Source organism: Myotis nattereri (genome assembly GCF_964212035.1).
Source record: "Myotis nattereri genome assembly, chromosome: 17".
Classification (NCBI taxonomy): Eukaryota; Metazoa; Chordata; class Mammalia; order Chiroptera; family Vespertilionidae; genus Myotis; species Myotis nattereri.
In genome coordinates this window covers 25,384,580-25,409,501 of record NC_138092.1, presented here as the reverse complement: position 1 = coordinate 25,409,501, position 24,922 = coordinate 25,384,580, and the positions used below count along the sequence as shown (strand labels likewise).

Genomic DNA, 24,922 nt, shown 5'->3' with positions numbered 1-24,922 from the left:
GCATAAACCGGATGGAGGAAAAAATCAACAACTTATGCAAGAATCAAGAAGAAACGGATGAAAAAATCAATAAACTATGTAAGAACCAAGAAGAAATGAAGAGTGATATAGCTGCAATAAAAAACATCATTGAAAGTTTCAACAGTAGACTAAAAGAAGCGGAGGACCGAATTAGCGAATTAGAAGACATGGAAACAAAACACACCCAAACTGAACTGCAATTGGAGAAAAAAATTAAAAGACAGGAGGAGAGCCTAAGGGAGCTATGGTACAACATGAAACGAAACAACATACGAATAATAGGGGTGCCAGAACAACAGAAAGAGGAACAAGGTTTAGAAAACCTATTTGAAGAAATATCAGAAAACTTCCCTGAGGTGGGGAAGAAAAAAGTCACACAAGCACAAAGAGTCCCAAACAAGGTGAACCCGAAAAGACCCACAGCAAGACACATCATAATTATCATGGCAAATGTTCAGGACAAAGAGAGAATCTTAAAGGCTGCAAGAGAGAGACAGAAAGTTACATACAAGGGATCTCCCATTAGATTATCAAATGATTTCTCAACAGAAACACATCAGGCCAGAAAAGAATGGACGGAAATTTACAAAGTGATGCAAAGCAAAGGACTGAATCCAAGAATACTCTATCCAGCAAGGCTATCATTCAAAATTGAAGGGGAAATAAGAAGCTTCACAGACAAAAAGGCTAAGGGAGTTTATCACCACCAAGCCAGCAATGCAAGAAATGCTAAAGGTACTGGTGTAAAAAGAAGAAATAAAAAGCTCAGAAAGAAAACAGCCACAAAAAATAGAAATGGCTACAAACAAGTACCTTTCAATAATAACTTTAAACGTAAACAGCCTAAATGCTCCAACCAAAAGACATCGAGTGGATGAATGGATAAAAAAAACATGACCCATACATTTGCTGTCTACAAGAGACCCATCTCAGAATAAGGGACTCACACAGACTGAAAGTGAAGGGATGGAAAAATATCTTTCGGGCAAATGGAAATGAAAAAAAAAACTGGGGTAGCAATACTTATATCTGACAAAATAGACCTCAGAGTGAAGTCCATAACAAGAGATAAGGAAGGCCACTTCATAATACTAAAGGGATCAATACAACAAGAGGATATAACCCTGATAAACATATATGCACCCAATGCAGGAGCACCCAAATACATAAAGAAACTCCTGGAAGATATCAAGGGAGAGATCGACAACAATACAATCATAGTAGGGGACTTTAATACACCACTGGCATCACTGGATAAATCCTCTATCGGCAAAGAAACAGCAATCCTAAATGACTCACTAGATCAGATGGACTTAATTGATATCTTCAGAACATTTCACCCCAAAGCCATGGAATATATGCTCTTCTCAAGTGCTCATGGGACATTTTCAAAAATAGACCACATATTGGGTCACAAACAAAGTCTCCCCAATTTCAAGATTGAAATCATACCAAGTATCTTCTCAGACCACAAGGTCATACTATTAGAAATAAACTACAATAAAAACAACCCAAAATACTCTAACACTTGGAAGCTGAATAGCATGTTATTAAATATTGATTGGGTTACCAATGAGATCAAAGAAGAAATTAAAAACATCCTGGAAACTAATGACAATGAAAACACAACAATCCAAGTATTAGACATTGCAATTAGACAAGAAAAAGAAATAAAAGGCATCCAAATTGGAATAGAAGAAGTAAAACTGTCCTTATTTGCAGATGACATGATATTATACATAAAAAACCCTAAAGACTCCATAAAAAAACTATTAGACTTAATAAATGAATTCGGCAATGTAGCAGGATACAAAATTAATGCCAAGAAATCTGTGGCATTTCTATACACCAATAGTGAACTTACAGAAAGAGAGACTAAAAAAACAATCCCATTTACCATTGCACCAAAAAAATTAAGATACCTAGGATAAACTTACCTAAAGAGGCAAAAGACCTCTACTCAGAAAACTATAGGACATTGAAAAAAGAGATAGAGGAAGACATAAACAGATGGAAGAACATACCATGTTCTTGGATTGGTATAATCAACATCATTAAAATGTCCATACTACCCAAAGCAATCTATAAATTCAACGCACTTCCCATTAAAATACCAACGGCATATTTCACAGACCTAGAACGTACTCTCCAAAAATTCATCTGGAATAAAAAACGACCCCGAACAGCTGCAGCGATCCTGAGAAAGAACAAAGTAGGTGGGATCTCAATACCATATATCAAGTTGTATTCCAAAGCCACTGTTCTCAAAACTGCCTGGTACTGGCACAAGAACAGGCATATAGATCAATGGAATAGAATAGAGAGCCCAGAAATCGGCCCGAACCAATATGCTCAATTAATATTTGACAAAGGAGGCAAGAACATACAATGGAGTCAAGATAGTCTCTTCAATAAATGGTGTTGGGAAAATTGGACGGATACATGCAAGAAAATGAAACTAGACCACCAACTTACAACATACACAAAAATAAACTCAAAATGGATAAAGGACTTAAATGTACGACGGGAAACCATAAAAATTCTAGAAGAATCCAAAAGCAACAAAATCTCAGACATATGCCGAAGCAATTTCTTCACTGATACAGCTCCTAGGGCATTGGAAACTAAAGAGAAAATAAACAAATGGGACTACATCAAAATAAAAAGCTTCTGCACAGCAAAAGAAACCATTAACAAAACAACAAGAAAGCCCACTGCATGGGAGAACATATTTGCCAATGTTATCACTGATAAGGGTTTAATCTCCAACATTTATAGGGAACTCATACAACTTAACAAAAGGAAGATAAACAATCCAATCAAAAAATGGGCAAAGGACCTAAATAGACACCTTTCAAAAGAGGACATTCAGAAAGCCAAGAGACATATGAAAACATGCTCAAAGTCACTAATCATCTGAGAGATGCAAATCAAAACAACAATGAGGTACCATCTCACACCTGTCAGAATGGCTATCATCAACAAATCCACAAACGACAAGTGCTGGAGAGGATGTGGAGAAAAAGAAACACTCAAGCACTGCTGGTGGGAATGCAGACTGGTGCAGCCACTATGGAAGACAGTATGGAGTTTCCTAAAAAAACAAAAAATGGAACTTCTATTTGACCCTGTGATCCCACTTCTAGGAATATATCCCAAGAAAACAGAAACACCAATCAGAAAGGATATATGCACCCCTATGTTCATAGCAGCACAATTCACCATAGCTAAGATCTGGAAACAGCCTAAGTGCCCATCTGTAGATGAATGGATTAGAAAACTGTGGTACATCTACACGATGGAATATTATGCTGCTGTAAAAAAGAAGGAATTCTTACCATTTGCAACAGCATGGATGGAACTGGAGAGCATTATGCTAAGTGAAATAAGCCAGTCAATGAAGGAAAATACCACATAATCTCACTCACTTATGGATAATAAAGACCATTATAAACTTATGAACAAAAATAGATACAGAGGCAGAGCTGCCTCAAACAGTCTGTCAAACTACAGCGGGAAGGCCGGGAGGGTTGAGGGGCAGGACGGGGGGTGGGGTAAGCGATCAACCAAAGGACTTGTATGCATGCATATAAGCATAACCAATGGACATAAGACACTGGGGGGTAGGGGAGGCCAGGGGATTGTCAAGGGCGGGGGGGAAAAAGGAGACATATGTAATACTCTTTGTAATACATTAAGCAATAAATAATTTAAAATTAAATAAATAAATAAAATATAAGTCGGATTCAGCAGAACGTGGGCAGGATCAGAGAGTCTGAATTTCTATCATGCTCCCAGTGACACTCTGGGTCCATGGACCACACTTTGAGTAGTAAGAGTCTAGTCTAGTCTATTTAAAATAATTTTTATTGCTGAAATGGCTTTCTAAATTTATTTCATAGCCCAATAAAGAAAGAGTTGCAATCTGCTGTTTGTAAAACACAGCTCCAAGTAATTTCAAAAGTTTCTTTCATCTCTCTCTATAATTCCGCTGTTATCTTCCTAGCCTTGGGAAGAGAAGTCTTAGGTCTACACAGAAGAGGGGGCAGGGAGTTCAAAGGAAGAATGTCTCAAGTATTACCTTTCAACTTGTCTTAGGCTGAAATTCCTGTCTGATTCCCAGCCCTTTTCTCACCATTCTGAGCCTACACCTTGCCGTTATGTTAATAAATTTTTGAGCACTTATTAAAAACAGAACACTGAACCAAGTATTTTATATCTAATCCCATATACTCCTGCAACCACTCTATGCAGGGATTCCCATTTCACAGATGACAGGAGGTAATTAACTAATAACTGGTAGAGCTGGTGTTCCAGAGATTATGTTCTTGTGACAGCCAGCCTCCAAGATGGTTCCAATGATCCTTGCCTCCTGGTGTTCACACTGAATAGAGCTGACCTGGTAAGCAATAGAGTACTGAGGAAGTGACAGTGTGTGACTTTCTAGGCTCAGTTAGAAAACACTGTGGCTTCTGTCTTGCACTCTGTTGGACAACTCCCTCTAGAAGAAGCCAAGCTGCCATGTCATGAGAATTCTCAAGCAGCCTTATGAAGAAGTCTACACAGCAATGATCTGACACTTCCTGCCAACAACCAGCACCAACTTGTTAGGCACACAAGTGAGCCACTGTGGAAGTAGATCCTCCATCCAGTCTGTCAAGCTTTTAGGTAGCTCCACTGATAATATATATATATATATATATATATATATATATATATATATATAGTTGATAGTATTACAGATATCTCCCATTGTCCGCTCTTTTAACACCCTCCTCTCAGCCCCTACTCCCCTCCCCGGCCCTGCCCAGGTCTTCACTACCCTATCGCCCATGTCCATGGGCTATGCATATAAGTATATAAGTTCTTTGGTTTATGTCTTCTTGTCCCCTTAACCCCCACATCAAGGTATGTCAGTCTGTTTCATGCTTCCATACTTTGGATCTTATCTTGGTGGTCAATTCATTTTGTTCGTTAGATTCCACAAATAAGTGAGATCATGTGATATTTGTCTTTCTCAGATTGGCTTATTTCACTTAGCATAATTTTTTCCAGGTCCATCCATACTGTCCCAAAGGGTAAGAAATCCCTCTTTTTTATAGCTGCATAGTATTTCATAGTGTAAATGTCCCACAGCCCACTGACATCTTGACTACAACCTCATGAAGACCTCAAGAGAGATCCATCCAGCTAAGTCACTCCCAAATTCCTGACCCACAGAAACTGTGTGAGAAAATATTATTTCTTATTATTTTCTGCCATTAAGTTTTAGTGTCATTTCCTATGCAATAGATAACTAATATAGTTCTTAGCCATAGGTTATATTGCATCATTATGATTCAGCCCAAAAAGGAAAGTGAAAGTTTTATGAAGGTCATTTGGATTACTCCTTCACTGTGGCAGCTCATACCATGCATGGTTCAGCAAATTTTCTTTCTTTTTTAATTTAAAATGTATTTTTCAATTAAAGTTTACATTCATATTATTTTGCATTAATTTCAGGTATACAGCATAGTGGTTAGACAATCATATACTTTACAAAGTGTTCCCCCCTGATATTTCCAGTACCCACCTGGTATCATGCATAGTTATTGCAATATTATTAACTATATTCCCTAGGCTGTACCCCTGTGAATATTTTGCAATTATCAATTTGTACTTCACATTTTCCACCCAGTTCCCCTAAGTCCCTTCTCCGTTTCAGCAAATTTTCATTCTCCCACAACCAACATTGTGAGAGGCATTAATTCCCCTTCAGACCTGACCAGATTAGTTCCTGTAGTCAGCTGGGTATGGGAGTAATGTTAAATCATATCAAATATAACTTTTTAGAGATGCTACAAGGATCTGCCTGCCCTCTTTAGCTTCTTCCCTCATTTGTAAAAATAATATATCCCAAAGAGTGGAAGTTCCTTTAGCCTGGGTCCCAAAATGAGAAGGCATGGAACTTGACCTCTAGCTAAGCTGAGCCCAAGCAGAGGCACAGTTGACTTATAGACCTATGAGTGAGAAGTAAATGTTTATGGTGGTAATCCACAAGATTTCAGGTTTGCTTGTTACCACAGCAAAAACTGACCCATACACTCACCATGCTGTATGATGCCATACTCCATAAGCCGGTGGCACAGTTGCTCTGCCTCTTTCCTTGTGGTGGCCTCACCTTCCTGAACCAGCCAATCCAGGAATTCAGATGCCATGAAGGTGCGCTCATACTTGACTCCCTCCTCTTCCCGGGGCTGCAGGAGTGTGTGTTCAGGGCTCATCAGCCTGGGAGGGAAAAAGGGACAAAAAATAAACCTATACAAAAGGAAAAGAGCTCATCTGAAATCCTACATCATAGGCTTCTGGGTGGCATCACAGCAAAGTTGTCAGACAGACAGATATGGCTGTCATGTGCTGCCACAAATGTAATTTTTAAGAGAAGGATCTGCTTCAGATGTGAACAAGATGCTTTTTCTCCTAGTAATTAGAGAAAAAAACAAAAACTGAAAATGCCATGGAAACTTTAGCATTAGCAGACTGCATTTGGTTTAGCCATCTTGAAAAGGAGTTACAATTTACTGACTAATTCCCACCCTACCTGTCTACAAAGGCTAATATTTCTTTCCCAAAGGCATTAGTCCATTTCCCAAATTGCTGTTCTATTTTGCTGTGGACTGAAGGTCTGTGTCTTTCCAAAATTCATATACTCAAATGGTAATGCCCAATGTGATGGTATTTAGAGATGGGGCTTTTGGGAGGTGATTATTTCATGAAGTCGGGGCTCCCATGATGAGATTACCACACTTACAAGAAGAGCTACAAGAGCCTGGCCACCAGATAGCTCAGTTGGTTAGAGCACCGTCTCAATAAACCATAGTTGTGGGTTCAATCCCTGGTCAGGGCACATTCAAGAATCAACCAGGGAATGCATAAATAAATGGAACAACAAATCAATCTCTCTCTCTCTCTCTCTCTCTCTCTCTCTCACACACACACACACACACACACAAGAAATAGCTACAAGGCTGCTTTCCCAGGGTTAGTAACAACTGAGTTGGTGTGAGCAATAAGGATTATATTTGATATAATAATGACTAAGCCCTTCTTAGAAGATGGAAAGGACAGCTGCTACATATACATCAACACTAGTGACAAAATCATAAGACATTCTCTAGTCTCATGCTTCTTCCCAATACGACTTCACTGTTTCTCCCATCAAGAAATTGAGTCTACTTCTTCTTCCCTTGAACCTGGGCTGGCTTTGTGAACTGCACTGACCAGCTGCATGCAGCAGAAATGACATATGAGACTTGCAGCTCCCACCTTCACCCCCTTGTAATGCCATGATGAGATAGCCATGTAAGAAAGCAAATCCCACCTAGTGGAGGTAAAGAGGTCACAGAGAGAACTGAGATGCTCAGGCAATAGCCAGCGCCAATTCTCGGACATGTGAATGAGGCCATCCGGACCTTCCTGCCCCGGTGACTCTCCAACAACCATATGAACGAGCCCAAGATGAAACCAATAAGGGAAACTCCACACAACCCACAGAATCCAGAGAAATAATACATCATTGTTGCCTTAAACTACTAAGTTTGGGGGGGGGGGATTGTTTTACAGGAAGAGATAACATTCATACGAATGGGCAATGGCAAAAAGATGTCAAAATCCAGAAAAAGAGTCACGTCACACCACACGGAAAGTACTGAAGGAACAATGAACAAATACTGGAAGGTTCTGCAGCAATCAAAAATAATCTATGCACCCCTATGTTCATAGCAGCACAATTTACAATAGCTAAGGTTTGGAAACAGCCTGAGTGCCCATCAGCAGATGAGTGGATAAAAAAGCTGTGGTACATTTACACAAAGGAAAACTACACAGCTGTAAAAAAAGAAGAAACTCTTACCATTTGCAACAGCATGGATGGACCTGGAGAGTATTATGCTAAGCAAATTAAAGCATTTTGAGAAAGGTAAATATCACATGATCTCACTCAGATGTGGAATCTAATGAACAAAATAAACTGATGAACAAAATAGATCCAGAGACATAGAAGCTTGGAACAGACTGTGGAATCTCAGAGGGAAGGCTGGGTGAGGTGGGGAGAGATTAACCTGGGAATTTATATGCATATATGCATATATGCATAACCCATGGACACAGACAATAGTGTGGTGAAGGCCTGGGAGGGGCAGGTGCAGGGTAGAGGGGGTCAATGGGGGGAAAAAACGCACAAGGGGGACACCTGTAATACTTTCAACAATAATGATAAATTTTAAAGAAAAGAAGAAAATACTGAAGGTTCTAGATATAAACTGCATGGAATAAAGCCACATAGAGGTAGACCTGGGAGCCTACATTGGTAATGGGACTCTAGAAAGGAGAACTGAAGAGCCCATTTATATGCCCAAATAGGAATACCACCATTTCTTCATTTCTTTTGACCCTCAAATAAGGTATTTTGGGGTGAAAATAAACTAAAATTAGCCTCCTAAGATTTCCAGTTTCGTACATTATTTCCTCTAAGAAGCTGTCTCCAGTTCCACAAATATGGACCACGTGCCCCTTCCATGTCCCTTTTCAGAGCCCTAGGGGAATAGCCTACTCATAATTGTAAGCTTTCAGACAAAAAGGTTTACAGATGTTTCTAGCACAATAGGTGCTCAAAAAGTATTTCCTGAATGAACGAATGAAGCTCATTTTTATGCATTGCCATGCTATGCGTCATTCTCTAAGAGAATAATTAAAAACGACCCCCTTAGGATGACCCCATTTGGAGGTGAGATGAATCAAGAGTCTCCACCTTAGCGATTTAAGATGCAGACACAGACGCCTGGCCTTTATCTCTGTTTCTAACCACTCTTCCAGCTCAGAGATTTTCCTTTCAGGGTGGTGGGGGGACAAGTGGATGCAAGTTTACTGGTGTCATTTCTTATAATCAGAAACATGACCTGTCAGTCCCCTAGAGCTCCTGCTAAGTAGCTGGTGGCCCGCAGGCAAGTGGTTGGTCAGCTGCTGCTGCCAAGAAAAGAGACCAGTTGGCAGGCCTGCCTGCATTAGCTCAGCTTGCCACGTTATTAAAACATGCACCACCACCCTTCGCTCTTCCTTATTTCATTTCCTCTTAAAATCAAGTCAGGTTCCTCTCTTTAAGACAAAGCCTTTCATGGGATTTGATTTTAGTATTCATATGTAGTCACAGTGGTAAATGTAAGAATTTGATTTAGTATTTGTTCCAATTATGTTTTGCTATGTAACAAGCTATTCCTAAACTTGGTGATTTTAAACAACCACCATTTAATTATATCTCTAGATTCTGTGGGTTGCCTGGGGCTCAACTGGGCAGTTCCGCTATCAGTCTCTCTGGAGGTAACTCATGCAATTGCAGGCACACGGTGGCCAGGACAGGGCTGTCTGGCCCTATGTTACTCCTAAGTCAACATAGTTTTTCTTTCCGGTGAGGCAGGCTGAATGCTGAGGTAGAGTTGAAGAGAGAGGACGCAGTTACTGCCAGGACATTTTTGTAGTTTTATTGTGGTTATAATTCACTTACCATGCAATTAAGATTTCATATGTACAATTCAATGGTATTTGGTATATAAAGAGAGTTGGATATACCACATTCACATACAAATTTTTGTGTGGATGTACATTTCATTTCTCTTGGATAGAAACCTAGAAGTAGAATTGCTGGATCATATTGTAGCTCTATACAGTTTTTGGAGAAACTACCAAACTATTTCCCAAAGTAGTTGTTCCATTTTACATTCCTCCAGTAAAGTATGAGTTCTAATTTCTCCACATCCTCACCAACATTTGTTATCACTTTTTTTCTTTTTTTATTATGGCCATACTAGTAGGTGTGGAATCTCAATGTGGTTTTGATTTGCATTTTCCTAATAATTAATGATGTTGAGCATGTTTTCATGTGCTTATTTGTCCATTTGTGAAAAAATGTCTATTCAGACCCTTCCCCACTTTTAAATTAGATTGCTTGTCTTTTTATTATTAAATTTTAAGTGGTCTTTGAATATTCAAGATGCAAGTCTTTTATCAGACATGATTTGCGAATACTTTCGTCCATTTTGTGGGTTGCTTTTCACTTTCTTGGTGGTATTGCCTTAGTCCAAAAGTTTCTAATTTTGATATCATCTATTTTATCCATTTCTCTCTTTTGTCACATGTGTTTTTGGTGTCACCTTTTGGAAGCCCATAAAGATTTACTCCTAAGTTTTTATCTAATTATTTCATAGTTTTAGCTCTTGCATTTAGTTCTACAATCCATTTTGAGTTAATGTTTCTATAAGACATGAGGTAAGAGTCCAACCTCATTCCTTTATATGTAGCTATTCTCTTGTCCCAGTACCATTTGTTGAAATGACCATTCATTCCCCATTGAATTATCTTGGCACTCTCGTCAATATCAGTCAACCATGCCAGGCCTTCTTAATGCCTAAGTTCAAAGGACACAGATGTCAACTGCCCTGAATTACTAGTATATTTGTTAAAGCCATCAGACACATGGAGAGGGGACACATATACCATCTCTTCATGGAAAGAACAATATGCACAGATAGCAAAAGGTGGAAATGTTTGGGGCCATCTCTGGAGACTAGCTACTATATGGCTTTATTTTAATTTGTCAACTGAAAGGCAATTTCGGTATGTATAACTCATTCACAGTTTTATATTGTCTCTTCCTCATTTATTTAATATTTTTTTACTTTACTTAAAGTGTGGGATAGTTTTAAAGGCATGCAATCTAAAGGCAAACATAGCTTCAAATCCTAATTCTGCACACTTGTTAGCTAGATGACTCTCGTCTCCAAGTGTAAGATGGGGATAATAATGGTGCATCCTTGAGCAGTTGTGTAGCTAAGTGTGATAGTGCAGGAAAGGCTTCAGTCATGGTCCCAGTACACCATAAACACTGAATACACTTCAGCCATGATGAAGATGGTGATGATGATGATGATGATGATGGTGATGATGATGATAAAAAGTTTTCTAGATGGAGCCATTATTCAAGAAAGCCAAACACCTTTCTTTGTGGCAAAATGAATTGATTGTGTGTGTATTTCCACAGATAAGAATAACAGTTCCATTTTAATTAGTCATCAGAAATGCGTATGATGCTCTGAAACTCTTAGATATAATGAAACAAATTCATCTTTAGTCAAAATTGTCCGGTGCTGGCCTATAATCAGGACATAAAGCCACAGACTTTTCAAGGTGTCAGGCATGAACACTACTCACCTCATGCAAGTACTCACCAGATGTTGAGCGTGCATGTGAGCTGACTGCAACCTTTCCTGGTTATATGTGACTCAGATTTCCCAGACTCTCTTTACCCCGGGGGAAGGCAGCATTACAATAGAAGGAACTGCTACATTTAGGGGCCAGTACAGGAATAGAAAGAAGCTGATAGCGATCTCCTTGTACATTGAAAAAAAATTTCAAAAGAGCTGAAAAGGCCCTATATAACGTGGGAACATTTGTGAATGGTATACAAGGGCACAAGCTAGAGATGGAGTCAAAATGACCCATGGGCTATAACGCCAAAAACATGTTTTAGATCTTAGAGAAAATGCTTTTAGAAAAGTCATGTGTTAATGTAATGATATGTTATTTTTAAAGCAAAGCACACAACTCTATATACATAATAACTATTAAAAATTAAAAACGCATTCATCCAAATAGTAAAAGTGCTACTCACCCCTGGGGGTAAAGTATGAATAATTTTTCTCTTCTCTCTTAATAGAGTTCTCTATTACTCAAATTATTCCCCAGAGAGAGTGTATGAAGTACACTAGGGAAATGTTATCAATAAAAAAGTAATGTTAAGGTTAAGTTTATGTTTAACCAGATGACTTGTTCCTCACAAAATACTTACATTAATTCCCTAAATAAAGTAGCTCCCAAAGTACAGATTATGTATTTATATGTATGCTTCCAACATACGCTTTGAATGTATAATGTTGACTCATATGATTAGCAAGAAAGTATTAATTAGGGAGAAATACTTACATGAGCACTGGTATTTAGGAGCACTACACTATTAGCTATAAAACAGACGTAATACAGATTGACATAATTTTCATAATAATTAGGTTTGAAACTAGTAAACAGAAAGCTGTCCGGGTAATATTTATGAGTAAAAATATTACATACTCGAAAAGGTAAGGGAAAGGGAGGAAAAATAGCATTTTACACTTTTTGCCAACATATCCTTTACTTTCCTTCACTTATCTCCACATTATACACTGAATGAAACACACTCATTTCATCTTCATTCCTTACTAAGGCTATTCCCTCACATCCTCCCTCCTTCTTTTTCTTGGGGAAATCCAAACTATTCTTTTAAAAAAAAGGCTGGGCTCATTGTACAGTGATACAGGCTGTTCACTGCACCAGGGAACCTGACTTCAGGGAAACACAAGAGCCAAAATCCAGCCCCAGTTCCTCAAGGGCAGCTCTGTGTGGACATGAGAGGCTGCACCAGCTTGAAGGCAAGGTCAAAAGGAACCTGGCTCTCATTTGCATAAAGGCACTAAATGAGAGAGTGGGGTTCTGTGTTAAAAGGCTAGATCAATTATTAACCCCAATTTGAAAGTACTCCAACTAGCCCTGCTTGAGTGGCTCCATGGTTAAGCGTCGATCTATGAACCAAGAGGTCATGGTTTGATTTCCCATCAGGGTATATTCCCCGGGTTGCAGGCTGGATCCCTAGTAGGGGGCATGCCGGAGACAACCAATCAATGATTCTCTCTCATCATTGTTTCTATCTCTCTCTCTCTCCCTCTCCCTTCCTCCCTGAAATCAATAAAAATATTTTTTTAAAAAGAAAAAGAAAGTACTCCAACTAAAGAGCAATCAATACAGACCTGGCCTGTATGGTTCAGTGGATAGGGTGTCAGCCCCAGCACCAAATTATTACAGGTTCAATTCCCAGTCAAGATACACATCGATCTTTCTCTCTTTCTCTCCCACAACCTCCCTCCCCCTTCTACTCTCTAAAAATCAATGGAAAAAATATCTCTGGGTGAGGATTAACTAAAACAACAACAACAAAAACCCAATCAATACAGATCTCTCTCTCTCTCTCTTTTTTTTAACTTAAAGACAGTACCATGGTTTCTATATCCTCTCCATTTTTAATGCACTATATTGACCCCTCCAGCTAAACTAGAAACTTCTGAAGGATAGACACCTCATATTAAATGCTTTTTATTTCTCAGAAAACCCAGCCCAGGGAGGGAGTATATATTCGGTGTTTAATAAATATTTGTTCAGCAACTAACTGGAAACTAAGACTACTATAAGCAAGAGTCCTGGAGAGTGCCAGATGTCTTTGAAGGTAAAACCCTTCCTCTTTGCTTGCTATTTTAAATTTGCTAGAAGCCAGAACTTTTTAGTGCTGGTCTTATGCCCTGAAGTGACTGAGGTTCTGGAATCTAAGTTGTGATTTTCACATTCTCCATGGTTTTGAGTGTTGTCTTGTTAAACATTTTCAGAACTTGAATTAGCTTCAGATAGAAGCTGAGTGCAGAGCCCAAGTCCACGGCTCTCCTAAAAGGCTGCATTCAACTCTGGTTTCATAACCATCAAATTACACAAGAAGGGGAGACACCAAGCACTTTCATGATGAATTCAAATCCCTGTGAGCCTTTTCAAACATCTGTCAAGGGAAGCTGGGTTCTAAAACATATTACAAAAGCTCTTTTTAAGGAAGTGGTTATTATTTATTTTGGAAGCTTCCATAATTATTAGAAAATAGAAGGATTTGTTGCCAGAAACAAAGAAAGAAAGGAGGTTGAAGAAAAACTTTAGGGGGGAGTAAGATGAAGTAATGAAGAAAAATTGAAGACAACACTACCTAGGGAAAATATGAATATATACATATGAATATATTTTAAAAAGGTAAAAAAAAACTGAACATAATGACAAGTAGGGACAGGTTAAAGGGCTGGTGACAGCAGAACAGCTCTGTCCTGCATGTTTGTGGAAATGGTGTGAAAGAGGAAGGGAAACAGTCTCTGCTATTTTTTAAATCAAGATTTCAAGTTGTATAATCATAAGTCTACCTCTCTCAAAGCAGATTTAAAATCATGGCCTTGAGATGTTTATGGTCAACTGATTTTTTTAAAATACGTTTTTATTGATTTCAGAGAGAGGAAAGGAATGAAATACCTAAATCTACCAGAGGGAGCTTTAAAGCTCCAGGTTAAGCAGAAATGAAAGTTGGCTTTGAGACAGTGAAAGGATACAGGCTCAAGGCACAGCCAGTACAAATGCATTGTGTAAGGAGAGATCAGGACAAGCAGCTCAGTGTTGAGTAGGGTCAGGATGGGGCAGGGGTGGGGGTGGTTGTGGCCACAAAGTAGATGGAGATAAGCTTGAGAGATAGGCAGCCATTCAGTCAGAAAGGCTTCAGATCCTATCAGGGACAGAGTAGATAAACTCTGAGCTCAGGCGTGTCAATGAGGATGACAAAGATGACACATAATGGCTCTTTGGTATGATGAAGTTCAGTCCCCGTTTGGCTTTTTTTTATGGCAACAGTGCTTTCAACTCAACAACTGTATCAGCACTTAATGAAGACCCCACCCTGGGCTGGTTACTGGATATACACAAATAAGTCAAGGTTCCTACTCTGGAAGACCAGGAGGAAACAAGGTAAACAAAGTTCTTGAAAGCTTGAAACTACTCTTATACACTTTGATTTTGCCCACCTGATGGAAACCAGTATAAAGTTATCAGTACCAAAGGACCACTGCTAACCTTAGTGGTTCTCAACCTGTGGGTCTCGACCCCTTTGGGGGTCGAACGACCCTTTCACAGGGGCCACCTAAGACCATCGGAAAACACATATACAATTACATATTGTTTTTGTGATTAATCACTATGCTTTAATTATGTTCAATTTGTAACAATGAAATTGGGGGTCACCACAACATGAGGAACTGTATTAAAGAGTCGCGGCATTAGGAAAGTTGAGAACCACTGGTCTAGAGGAAATGGCATGAAGAAACACTCAACAAACTGGAGCCAGTGACCTTCACATAGATCAGCAATTTTCAACCTTTTTTATCTCATGGTGCACATAAATTAATTACTAAAATCTGCAGCACTCCAAAAAAAAGTTATATTTTTATGCTGATCTGATAAAAAAAAAATTGGTATAATTTTGATTAATTCACACCAGACAGCTATTGTTGTGTTGGCTGTTGTCATTTTCTTGCTTGACAAGAGGTCAGTGTGCCTGACTAAATGGTCAGGTATTGCATGTTTTAAAAATTCTTGCGGCACACTGGTTGAAAATCAATGACGTATATGCTAACCACCTCTCAGTGGTCTCTTAGCACAGACCGGAGGGGAGGGAATGGTCTGCTAAAGGGAAATGTGATGAAACGATAGACTCAGTCTTTCTGAATCTGTCTGCCCTGGTGCAGGAAGGAACTCTAAGGAGTACAAAACCCCAATGCCACGCAAGAGGAATCTGGGAGTGAGCTTGTTGATTACCATCTCTTCCTCTCTTGCTTATTAGCACGAAGAGTTCCAGAGAGAGAGTGGCAATGGGAAGCAGTCCTGGGGTTGAATCTCTGAACTGTAATGTCCAAGCTGTTGTTGGGCTCTTTATAGAGTTTGTTCTTATATGTAATAAGGATAATAATGCTTACCTCAACAGAATTGTAAACAGTAGAGCTAATCTGTATAAAGCATGTAGGGTATTACCTGGCACAAAATAGCAGTGAACAAAAGATGTGCGCGCACACACACACACACACACACACACACACACACACACCACACCACACTTCTGAGACTTGTCAACTTTTGTCAATCCTTGTCAGTTTGGGCAATAGTCCAAACCAGCCAGAAGAACCAATTCCAAGACTCTGGGAGAGGAGGTGCCATTCAAGTGATGGGTGAAACATAAAAAAGCCAAACAAGTTCAGTTTCTTAAAAGGATAGTTTATATTCTAGAGAATGCTAACACTAATGCAAAAGTGCATTATGCTAAGCGAAATAAGTCAGTCAGAGAAAGATAAATATCACATGATCTCAATCATTTGTGGAATATTGTGAACAACATAAACTGATGAACAAAGACAGATCCAGAGACAGAGAAGCATCGATCAGACCATCAAATCTCAGAGGGACGACAGGGGAGGGTGGGGGGAAGGTGGAGAGATCAACCAAAGGACTTTATGCATGCATATAAGCCTAACCAATGGACACAGACACTAGGAGGGTGAGGCACAAGTGGGGGGTTGGGGGGGGGGTAATGGCAAGATAAGGACACATATGTACTCTAAAAAAAAAAGTTTGAGCGGTGGTTCCATAAGTGTGTTCAGTTTATGAAAATGTATTGAACAGAACATTTATGATATGGGTATTTTATATGTATTACACTTCAATAAATTTAACTTTATAGCTAAAGTTTTACTACAAATGTAACTGTAATAAAGTTAAAAATGTTATCTGGATTTTTTTTTCTTTCTTTCTGGTTGACTCTTTTGTTAGGGGCTCTGCAATTACTCAGTGCTTTTGTCACTTTGGTGCTTTTTGTTCATTTGGTGGCACAATGCCTTTGCTTATACTCCCCAGCTTTGCGTGAAAAAAATATATATAATTAAGCAGGGGTGTTTTCATTTAGCAAATAAAGCAAGGAAAGCAACACAGACACTTCACCTCTTGGAATCTCTGTGTTAAAGACAAAGCCACCTACTCCAGGGAGCCTCCACACAGAACCTGAGAAAATGGACCAATACCCACCTCCCTTAAAAACCTGCAGGCCCATCTCCCATGTGTATCATTCAAAAAGACCCACTTTTACGTTGCTTCAATACCTGCCTCTTCTTGCAGAAGGACGTCCCCCTCTTCTACTCTGTGTGTGTTATCTCTCCCCCTCCCCCATTTGTTGCAGAATGTTTGGGGAAGCCTCACCCAGTTCCATCCGCCTTGATCCCCTCAGGCTAGAATCTCAAAACTTAAAAACCAACAAGAGCTATTTCCTCCAGAAAGACTCTGGGTTCCTAATCTCTACCACATGGAAGGAAATGACCACTGACTTACCGGTAAACTGGTCATTGGATTCCAAGACTGCTAGAGATAGTATTCTGTTTCTACAGGTTCACTCTGAATTTAAATGTTTAATTTTTAATGCCAATTGTGGGAAAGTAAAGAGCCTGCACTATGAGCAACTTTTGGCCAGAATTGCTCTTCAGCAACCAGAGATGTAAGCCATGTACTTGGCCCATCTCAAGTTCTCCTTCCTCACCTATAAATTGATGGTGAAAATTTCTCCCACTCAGGGATGTAGGTATAGAAAGAATTTAAAGAAATAATGTATGAAAAGTACTTGGGGTGGTGGCTGGAGCAGAGAAGTGCTCAGTAAATAATGGCTATGATTATAATTCTTATCCTTTGAATATTTATCATCAGAAGCTACCATGAGTAAATACAATCAGAGTGATCTTACAATAGCAAACATATACTCCTGGTTTCACTCAAATTTGAATGTTCCACAGGCTAGGGAAAAAAACGGGGGGGGGGGGCTGTCCATTGACTTCTTTCCTAAATACGAAGACCATTCATCCATTTATATATTCATCTTTTTACCAAACATTTATTGGGCACATGCTATGTCCTGGACATGGAGGCTCCAAAGACAAAAAAAGGACTCAGAAAGGTTGACTGTCTCAGTCAGTGGCTGGGAAAGAACTCTGACCCACGCCTCTCCAACTCCAGAAATCTTAAATGGTTTTTCCAGTCTGCCAAGTTGAAAAGTAACTACAGAGATAGATGGACAAAAATCGATGCTATGGAGACTAGGTTCATAGCCTTGCAATCACACAGGATTAGGAAAACTTGGCAGAAGTCACCAGTACAGTAGACCTTGATCAATGAACCTAGTCTACTATTGAAGCAACATGTTTACCTTTAAATCAAATCATCTACACTAATAAAAGAGAAAAATGGTAATTGGCGTACGGCGATACCTTTTTCATTGGCTAATCAGGGCTATATGCAAATTAACTGCCAACTAAGATTGGCAGTTAACTGCCAACAAGATGGCAGCTAATTTGCATATGTAGGCACAATGCAGGGAGGCGAAAGGGAAAGCAGGAAGAAGCCCCCTGCCACTGACAGTGATCGGAAACCCAGGGGGGAGCTAAGAGCTGGGGGGCAGCCATGATCGGAGAATCAGGCGCCTTTGCCGCTCTGGCCAGTGATAGCAGGAAGTAGGGGTGGAGCCAGCGATGGGAGCTGGGCACGGTCGAAGCTGGCAGTCCCAGGAGCTAGGGGTCCCTTGCCTGGGCCTAAAGCGAAGCCCACGATCGCGGCGCCCCCCGCTGCCACTGCAGGTCCCCGCTGCCTGGGCCAGACGCCTAGGCCAGAGGCGTTAGGCCTGGGCAGGGGCGGAGCCTGCAACCGCGGGGAGCTGGGGGTCCCCTGCCCAGGCCTGACACCTCTGCCGGAGGCCTCAGGCCTGGTCAAGGGGCCGATCCGGTGATTGGTGATTGGAGGGTGATAATGGTCAACTCCTCTGGCTGAGGCATCAGGCCTGGGTGGGGGGCGGAGCCGGGGATTGGGGGGATATGATGGTCCCCTTGCCCAGGCCTGAAGCCTGGGTCAGAGGCGTCAGGCTTGGGCGGGGGGTGGAGCAAGCGATCAGAGGGAGATGGGGGTCCCCTGCCCAGGCATGATTCCTGGGCCAGAGGCCTCAGGCCTGGGCGGGGGCCAGAGCCAGTGATCGGGGGGAGATGGAGGTCTCCTGTCCAAGCCTGACACCTCTGGCGGAGGCGTCAGGCCTGGGCAAGGGGCCAATCAGGCGATCGGAGGGTGATGGGGGTCAACGCCTGAGGGCTCCCAGTATGTGAGAGGGGGCAGGCTGGGCTGAGGGACACTCTCCCCCCCCCACACACACACACCCAGTGCACGAATTTCGTGCACCGGGCCCCTAGTTTCTAAATAATCAATCGGAACTTGAAATCTGTAGATGACAATTGAGGGCTGATGACTTCTGTATGTATCCTATCTAATAATAGACAAACATGGTAATTAACCATACCTCTGCTATCACCCTGATTCCCATTGGCTAATCAGGGTGATATGCAAATTAACTGCCAACCAAGATCGCAGCAGGCATCCACGCAGCTGAAGCGAACATGAGGCTTGGTTGCCCTGGCGATGGAGGAAGCCAAGGCTCCCCGGCTCTAAGCTACACTCAAAGCAACAAAGTTTCAATTATAGAAGCTAAACAAACCCCAGATACCTGCTTTCATCCAGCCGGCCTTGGAGCTGGAGCCGCAATAAAGTTACAATTACAGAAGGTAAATAAATCCCAGAATAAAAGAAAAAAAGAAAAAAAGGAGAGACTGGGAGCTTCAGTTGCAGGCTTGGCCTGCCTGAAAACAGCCCTCAGCCCCTCATCCAGGCTGGCCAGGTACCCCAGTGGGGACCCCCACCCTGAAGGGGGTGTGGGCAGCCTGAAAACAGCCCTCAGCCCCTCACCCAGGCTGGCCAGGCACCCCAGTGGGGACCCCCACCCTGAAGGGTGTGCGGGCAGCCTGAAAACAGCCCTCAGTCCCTCACCCAGGCTGGCCAGGCACCCCAGTGGGGAACCCCACCCTGGTCCGGGACACCATTCAGGGCAAACCAGCCGGCCCCAACCCATGCACTAGGCCTCTATCCTATATAGTAAAAGGGTAATATGCAAACTGACCCTAACAGCAGAAAGACTTGGAATGACTGGTCACTATGACACACACTGACCACCAGGGGGCAGACGCTCAATGCAGGAGCTGCCCTCTGGTGGTCAGTGAGCTCCCACAAGGAGGAGCTCTGCTCAGCCACAAGCCAGGCTGATGGCTGCCAGTACAGCGGTGGTGGTGGGAGCCTCTCCTGCCTCCTCAGCAGCACTAAGGATGTCTGACTGCAGCTTAGATCTGCTCCCTGCTAGCAAGTGGACATCCCCCGAGGGCTGCCGGGCTGCCAGAGGGATGTCTGACTGCCAGCTTAGGCCCAATCCCCTGGGGAGCAGGCCTCAGCCAGCAGATGGTCATCCCCCGAGGGGTCCCAGACTGTGAGAGGGCACAGGCTGGGCTGAGGGGACCCCCGCTGAGTGCACAAATTTTTGTGCACTGGGCCTCTTTTGTATTGTTGATAGTATTACAGATATCTCCCATTTTCTTCCCTTTTCCCCTCCTCCTCCCAACTCCTACCCTCCCCCCCCCCCTTGGCTGATGACTTCTGACAAGCACAGCTGACCTACTACCTGCTGGGCATATAACCAAAGCTCTAATATCATTGCTACATATTGTGTAGGAGGGGGAGGGTGGCATTGTCAAGAGACAGCAGGGAGAATGCAATTTCCAAAACCTTGACTTGGTAAGAGATAGGAGACACACTTCTTTCAGGCCCATTTACAAATCTATCAAGTTGTGTCCTGTTTGCCACTATTTAGCGGTGTTCATTATCACTATCGCCTGTATTGAAGCTGTAGAATCTTTGCAAAATGGGAGCTACAGACTGAAAACCAGTTAAGATCATGGTCTCTGGAGCTGGAAATCAGGCTTCAAAATGTTGCCCATACCTGGCCAGTGTTGCTCAGTGGTTGAGCATTGGCCTATGAACTAGGAGGTCAGAGTTTGATTCCTGGTCAGGGCACATGCCTGGGTTGCGGGCTAGATCCCAGTGTGGAGTATGCAGGAGGCAGCCAATCAGTGATTTTCTTTCATCATTGATGTTTCTATTTATATCTCCCTCTCCTTTCCTTTCTGAAATCAATAAAAATATATTTTTTTAAAATGTTGCCCATGCTTTCTAGCTGTGTGAAGGTAAGCAAGTTAGTTCACCTCTGCCATCTCAATTTTCTTATTTGCCAAAGGGAGAATAGCAGTATTTGTCCCACTGGTTCAGAATGAGGCTTTTATAAAACAACACATGTAAAGCACTTGGTGCACAATAAACATCAATGATGCCCTATGTTTGCTGCTTTCGTCTTTATCATCAGAAACTCCAGGTTTATTCCACTATCTCTTCAACTCTGGTTGAAGAAAAAAACCACAGGCCCCAAACTAGATTAAATAGCTGATCTAATTGCGGTTTCAACCTCTCCCAGAAATATCATCTTAATCAACTAGTATGGAATTTTCTGGTCAAGCATCAGTTATCTGTCACATGGGCCCTCTCCATCCCCCACAGAAAGGAGAGGCAACCTATAATGAAAACCTTCCTCTTTCCCCAAAGATGTCCTGCCCCCAAATAATCCTTTCTTTTCTTTCACTAATAGCTCCCTGGCTCCACCCTTCTTACAACAAAAACCTTCCATTTTCCACAACACTTCCAGTTGTTAGACGGGATGCTGCCCAAGTCATGATTTGCTTAATAAAGCCAATTTTTCCAGTTTACTGCGTCGAATTTTGTTTTTTTAACATTCCTCTGTACATAGAATGAAACCACTTAACATTTTCTTCTTAAGTTAGGGGTAAATACACAGAAGAGATGGCATGAGAAGAGATGATGGCCCTTTAATTTGTGCCTTTTGTTTTAGTTGTTGAGAGATGGGGCTCACACCGCTTCCTATCTTGCAAGCAGAAGCATTGACAACTTGTGTCCCAGACTAGCTTTTCAAGAATGTTTGTGTAATGAACAGGCTTGGACGATAAAGGTAGTGTCTTCCCTCTGGAACAAAGGGGCAGATCTGCTATGGTCCAATATAATACAGATAATGTCTCCTCCTTCAAGCAGACCAGAGAGCAGGTCTGCTTGAAGACTATTACAAAAGATTCAGGTTCCTCAAGCTGGGGATTCCTTTTTTGTAACCCAACCCAGGCAGGTGCCATCTGGCCCTGGTTGTGCTGTTCTGTGGGAACAAGGCTTGGTGAACTGGTTCCGAAAAAATGATGATACTCTATTATTATTACTGCTGAAGGTAATAAACCACCCTTTGTCCCTAACACAGGAGTCTTATGTCTTCTTTCAGGATCCATGAAATGATGGCCAGCAAACTTGCTTGCAAGTAGGGTAAAATGTCCAGACACTTAACAGTTCTTGGCATTACATATACTGAATCATAATCAACCCCTGACATCCCAGATAAGAGGTTGCAAAAGGTAACAACTTCTAACCCACTTTCTTTGCAATCTTTGGACACTCTTCAAATAAACCAAGAGGGCAGAAATCGTTTATTGCGAGATTCTATGAGGTTACTAATTAATTGGGCAGCACAGGTAAACTGTGAAAATGTTGTCCATAACATATTAGAAAGTATTTCTATTAAAGTTTGCAAAATAATTCAAACATATTTCCATAATTTGAATCAATTTGCAGAGAGTGGATCTCAGTCTGAAAAGTACATCTATACCAGAGTTAGAACAAGATGGAGTCAAAAGCCTGGAGACTTTTTTTTTTTTTTAATTCCCACTTCATGATTTAGGGTGACATCATTCATTAAATCTCTCTCTAGCTCACACCCCTTCCCCCCATCCCGACCATGGGATTAGTGTGCCTACTGGGCATAACTGACTCACAGAGTTATATGAGGATCAAGCATGTTAATGTATAAGATGCTATTAAACTCTGAAGAGGCAAGACAAGGTCAACGTCTGGAGATCCCTGCTTGTCATTAAAAGCAAGCTCTCCGGAGCCCCTTCGTGGTACAAGCTTGGCAGCTCACAGCCATCCCAGCCTGCAGCGTCCTTTGTTCATTCAGCAAATACTTACCGTGCCAGGCACTGGGAGGGGACAGGAAAAAGGTCCCAGGGGCACTTGGTAGAGAAACCTCTGATAAGATAAAACACACAAAAGGGCTTTTCCCCTTTGGACACACTTTCTCCCTTATATTTCTTTTCCGTCTGTGGAGGAGAGAATATAAAGGAAACAGTAGGGACTCAACAGAGATTGAATGGCATACAGGCATTTAAACCAATTCTTCCAGCAGGTCTCCACTCCTGGGCAGAATACAGAGACTACCAGGGGATGGAGAGAGAAACACCTGCTGCTGAGAAAACCAAAAGCCCTTTAGATAAAAAAACTAAACCAATGTTTCTATGAACCAGACCTAGAAGGAATTTAACTCCATGTAAGACTGAGGTTGAATTAGAGCTGAGAAGTCTCCTCCAGGTCTGAAGATAAAATCATGCTTAGTTAAAAATGTGCGGTTCAACTATTCGTTTGAGTAAGGGAAAGTCCAAACTGTATCTCCGACTCATATTCTCTTTTAGAGCTAATTCTGTTTATCAGCCTATAGAACACTTCATAACCCAGAGTTCGACTTTTTCTTAAAGAGATCTATTTTGCTAACTGCTGAAAGATAATCACGTTTTGTAGTTTGGTGCATGCATCCCAAATATCTTCTAGCATGTGAAAGGAAGTGCACCCAGATGCGATGTCATTCTTTGAAGTTACAGATACTGATCCTGCTTATAAAGGTTTTACTCAAAAACGAAAAATTATACTCTTTGGGGAGAGTGTGAGCCCTGTTCATGTGCTGTGCGTCTAGGGGTGTCTGTGCTCATGGGAAATTAAGTGGGAAATTGTCAGCCCCTCCTGGAGAGATGCCATGCCTTACTTTTTGCATCTTTAGTCCACAGTGAAAGGAAGGTTTAATGAAACCTTGTTGATGAAAAATGCATTGTGCTCCTGATGTGCTCAGACGGATTCCTCAAAATGACAAAGTCTGGGCACTGATCCAGGAGCACACACCCTCTCTCTCACACTCCCTTCAAGCTGGCAGCAAGAGCTGAGCAATCACACTGAGCTCAGCCCTGTTCTGTGGGCTTATACATAGTAATTCATTTAATGCCCACAAGAAATCTCTGAGGTCAATATGATCCATATCTCCATTTACTAGATGGGCAAGTGGAGGCACAGAGAGGTGAAACCACAAGCCCAAAGGATCAGAGCCAGGATTCACACCCAGGTAGCCTGACTCCTGGACTCCTAAGTACTATGCTAGGCTAAATTTTGAAATAATGTAAGACTAAGAGGTATCATTCATCTATATTATTATTTACTACTCTAATAGCAGCCGCTAACATTTCTGTGAGTCAAGCACTGTGCTTAGCATTGTACAACCATATTTCATTTATTCTTCCCAATAGCCTGTGCATGTGGGTCCTGGCCTTATCTCCATTTAAGGCTGCAGATCAGAGAGGCTCAGCACCCTACTCAAGGTCACAGAGCAAGCAAGCTGTGAGGCTGAGACTGGAGACCAGGACTGTGTGACTCTGAAGCCCACACCTGCTGTCACTCACTGCACAGGAGGATTCATGTCACCAGCTCACCGATAACTTTTCTCACAGTGAGACAACTTGAAAGGGCCAGCGTCTGCCCCTTGGCATGTGTTCAAGTACCTCTGAATGAAGGTAATTGGAGTGACAAAGACATTAAGAAGTAGTAGAGCCCGGCCGGCTTGGCTCAGTGGTTGAGCATCAACCTATGAACCAGGAGGTCACGGTTTGATTCCTGGTCAGGGCACATGCCCGGGTTGTGGGCCCAATCCCCAGTGTGGGGTGTGCAGGAGGCAGCAGATCAATGATTCTCTCTCATCATTAATGTTTCTATTTCTCTCTCCCTCTTCCTTCCTCTCTGAAATCAACAAATCCTATAAAATAAAAGCATAGTGTGCAAATTGTCCCCTCAACCAGGAATTTGTCCAGGAATTCAACCAAGGGGCAGGGCTGGCCAGGGGAAGGGAGGGAGGATCTGGCAGCAGCTGCTAGGGACCCTACCAGTGCACGAATTTCATGCACTGGGCATCTAGAGAGAGAGAGAGAGTGTGTGTGTGTGTGTGTGTGTATTTTTTTTTTTTAAAGAGGTAACAGAGTCACTACATTTTAGTTTTGATACCCTCCAAGATTTGTCTTATGAAATATCTGACTGAGAAATACCACGGAGGGTGAGA

The 24,922-nt window shown here is 41.7% G+C and overlaps 1 protein-coding gene across 2 annotated transcripts in view; it reads right to left on the bottom strand.

Moving 5' to 3' along the window:
- DEPTOR (DEP domain containing MTOR interacting protein) overlaps positions 1-24,922 on the bottom strand; it is a 125,296-nt gene that overhangs the window by 56,572 nt on the left and 43,802 nt on the right. For both annotated transcript variants that reach the window (XR_013997093.1, XM_081111509.1), the window contains exon 4: positions 6,110-6,288. Coding sequence is in view for 1 of the 2 variants with exons in the window: in XM_081111509.1 (XP_080967635.1) it covers positions 6,110-6,288 (179 nt within the window). In the remaining variant the exon portion in view is untranslated. The remainder of the gene's footprint in view (positions 1-6,109; positions 6,289-24,922) is intronic.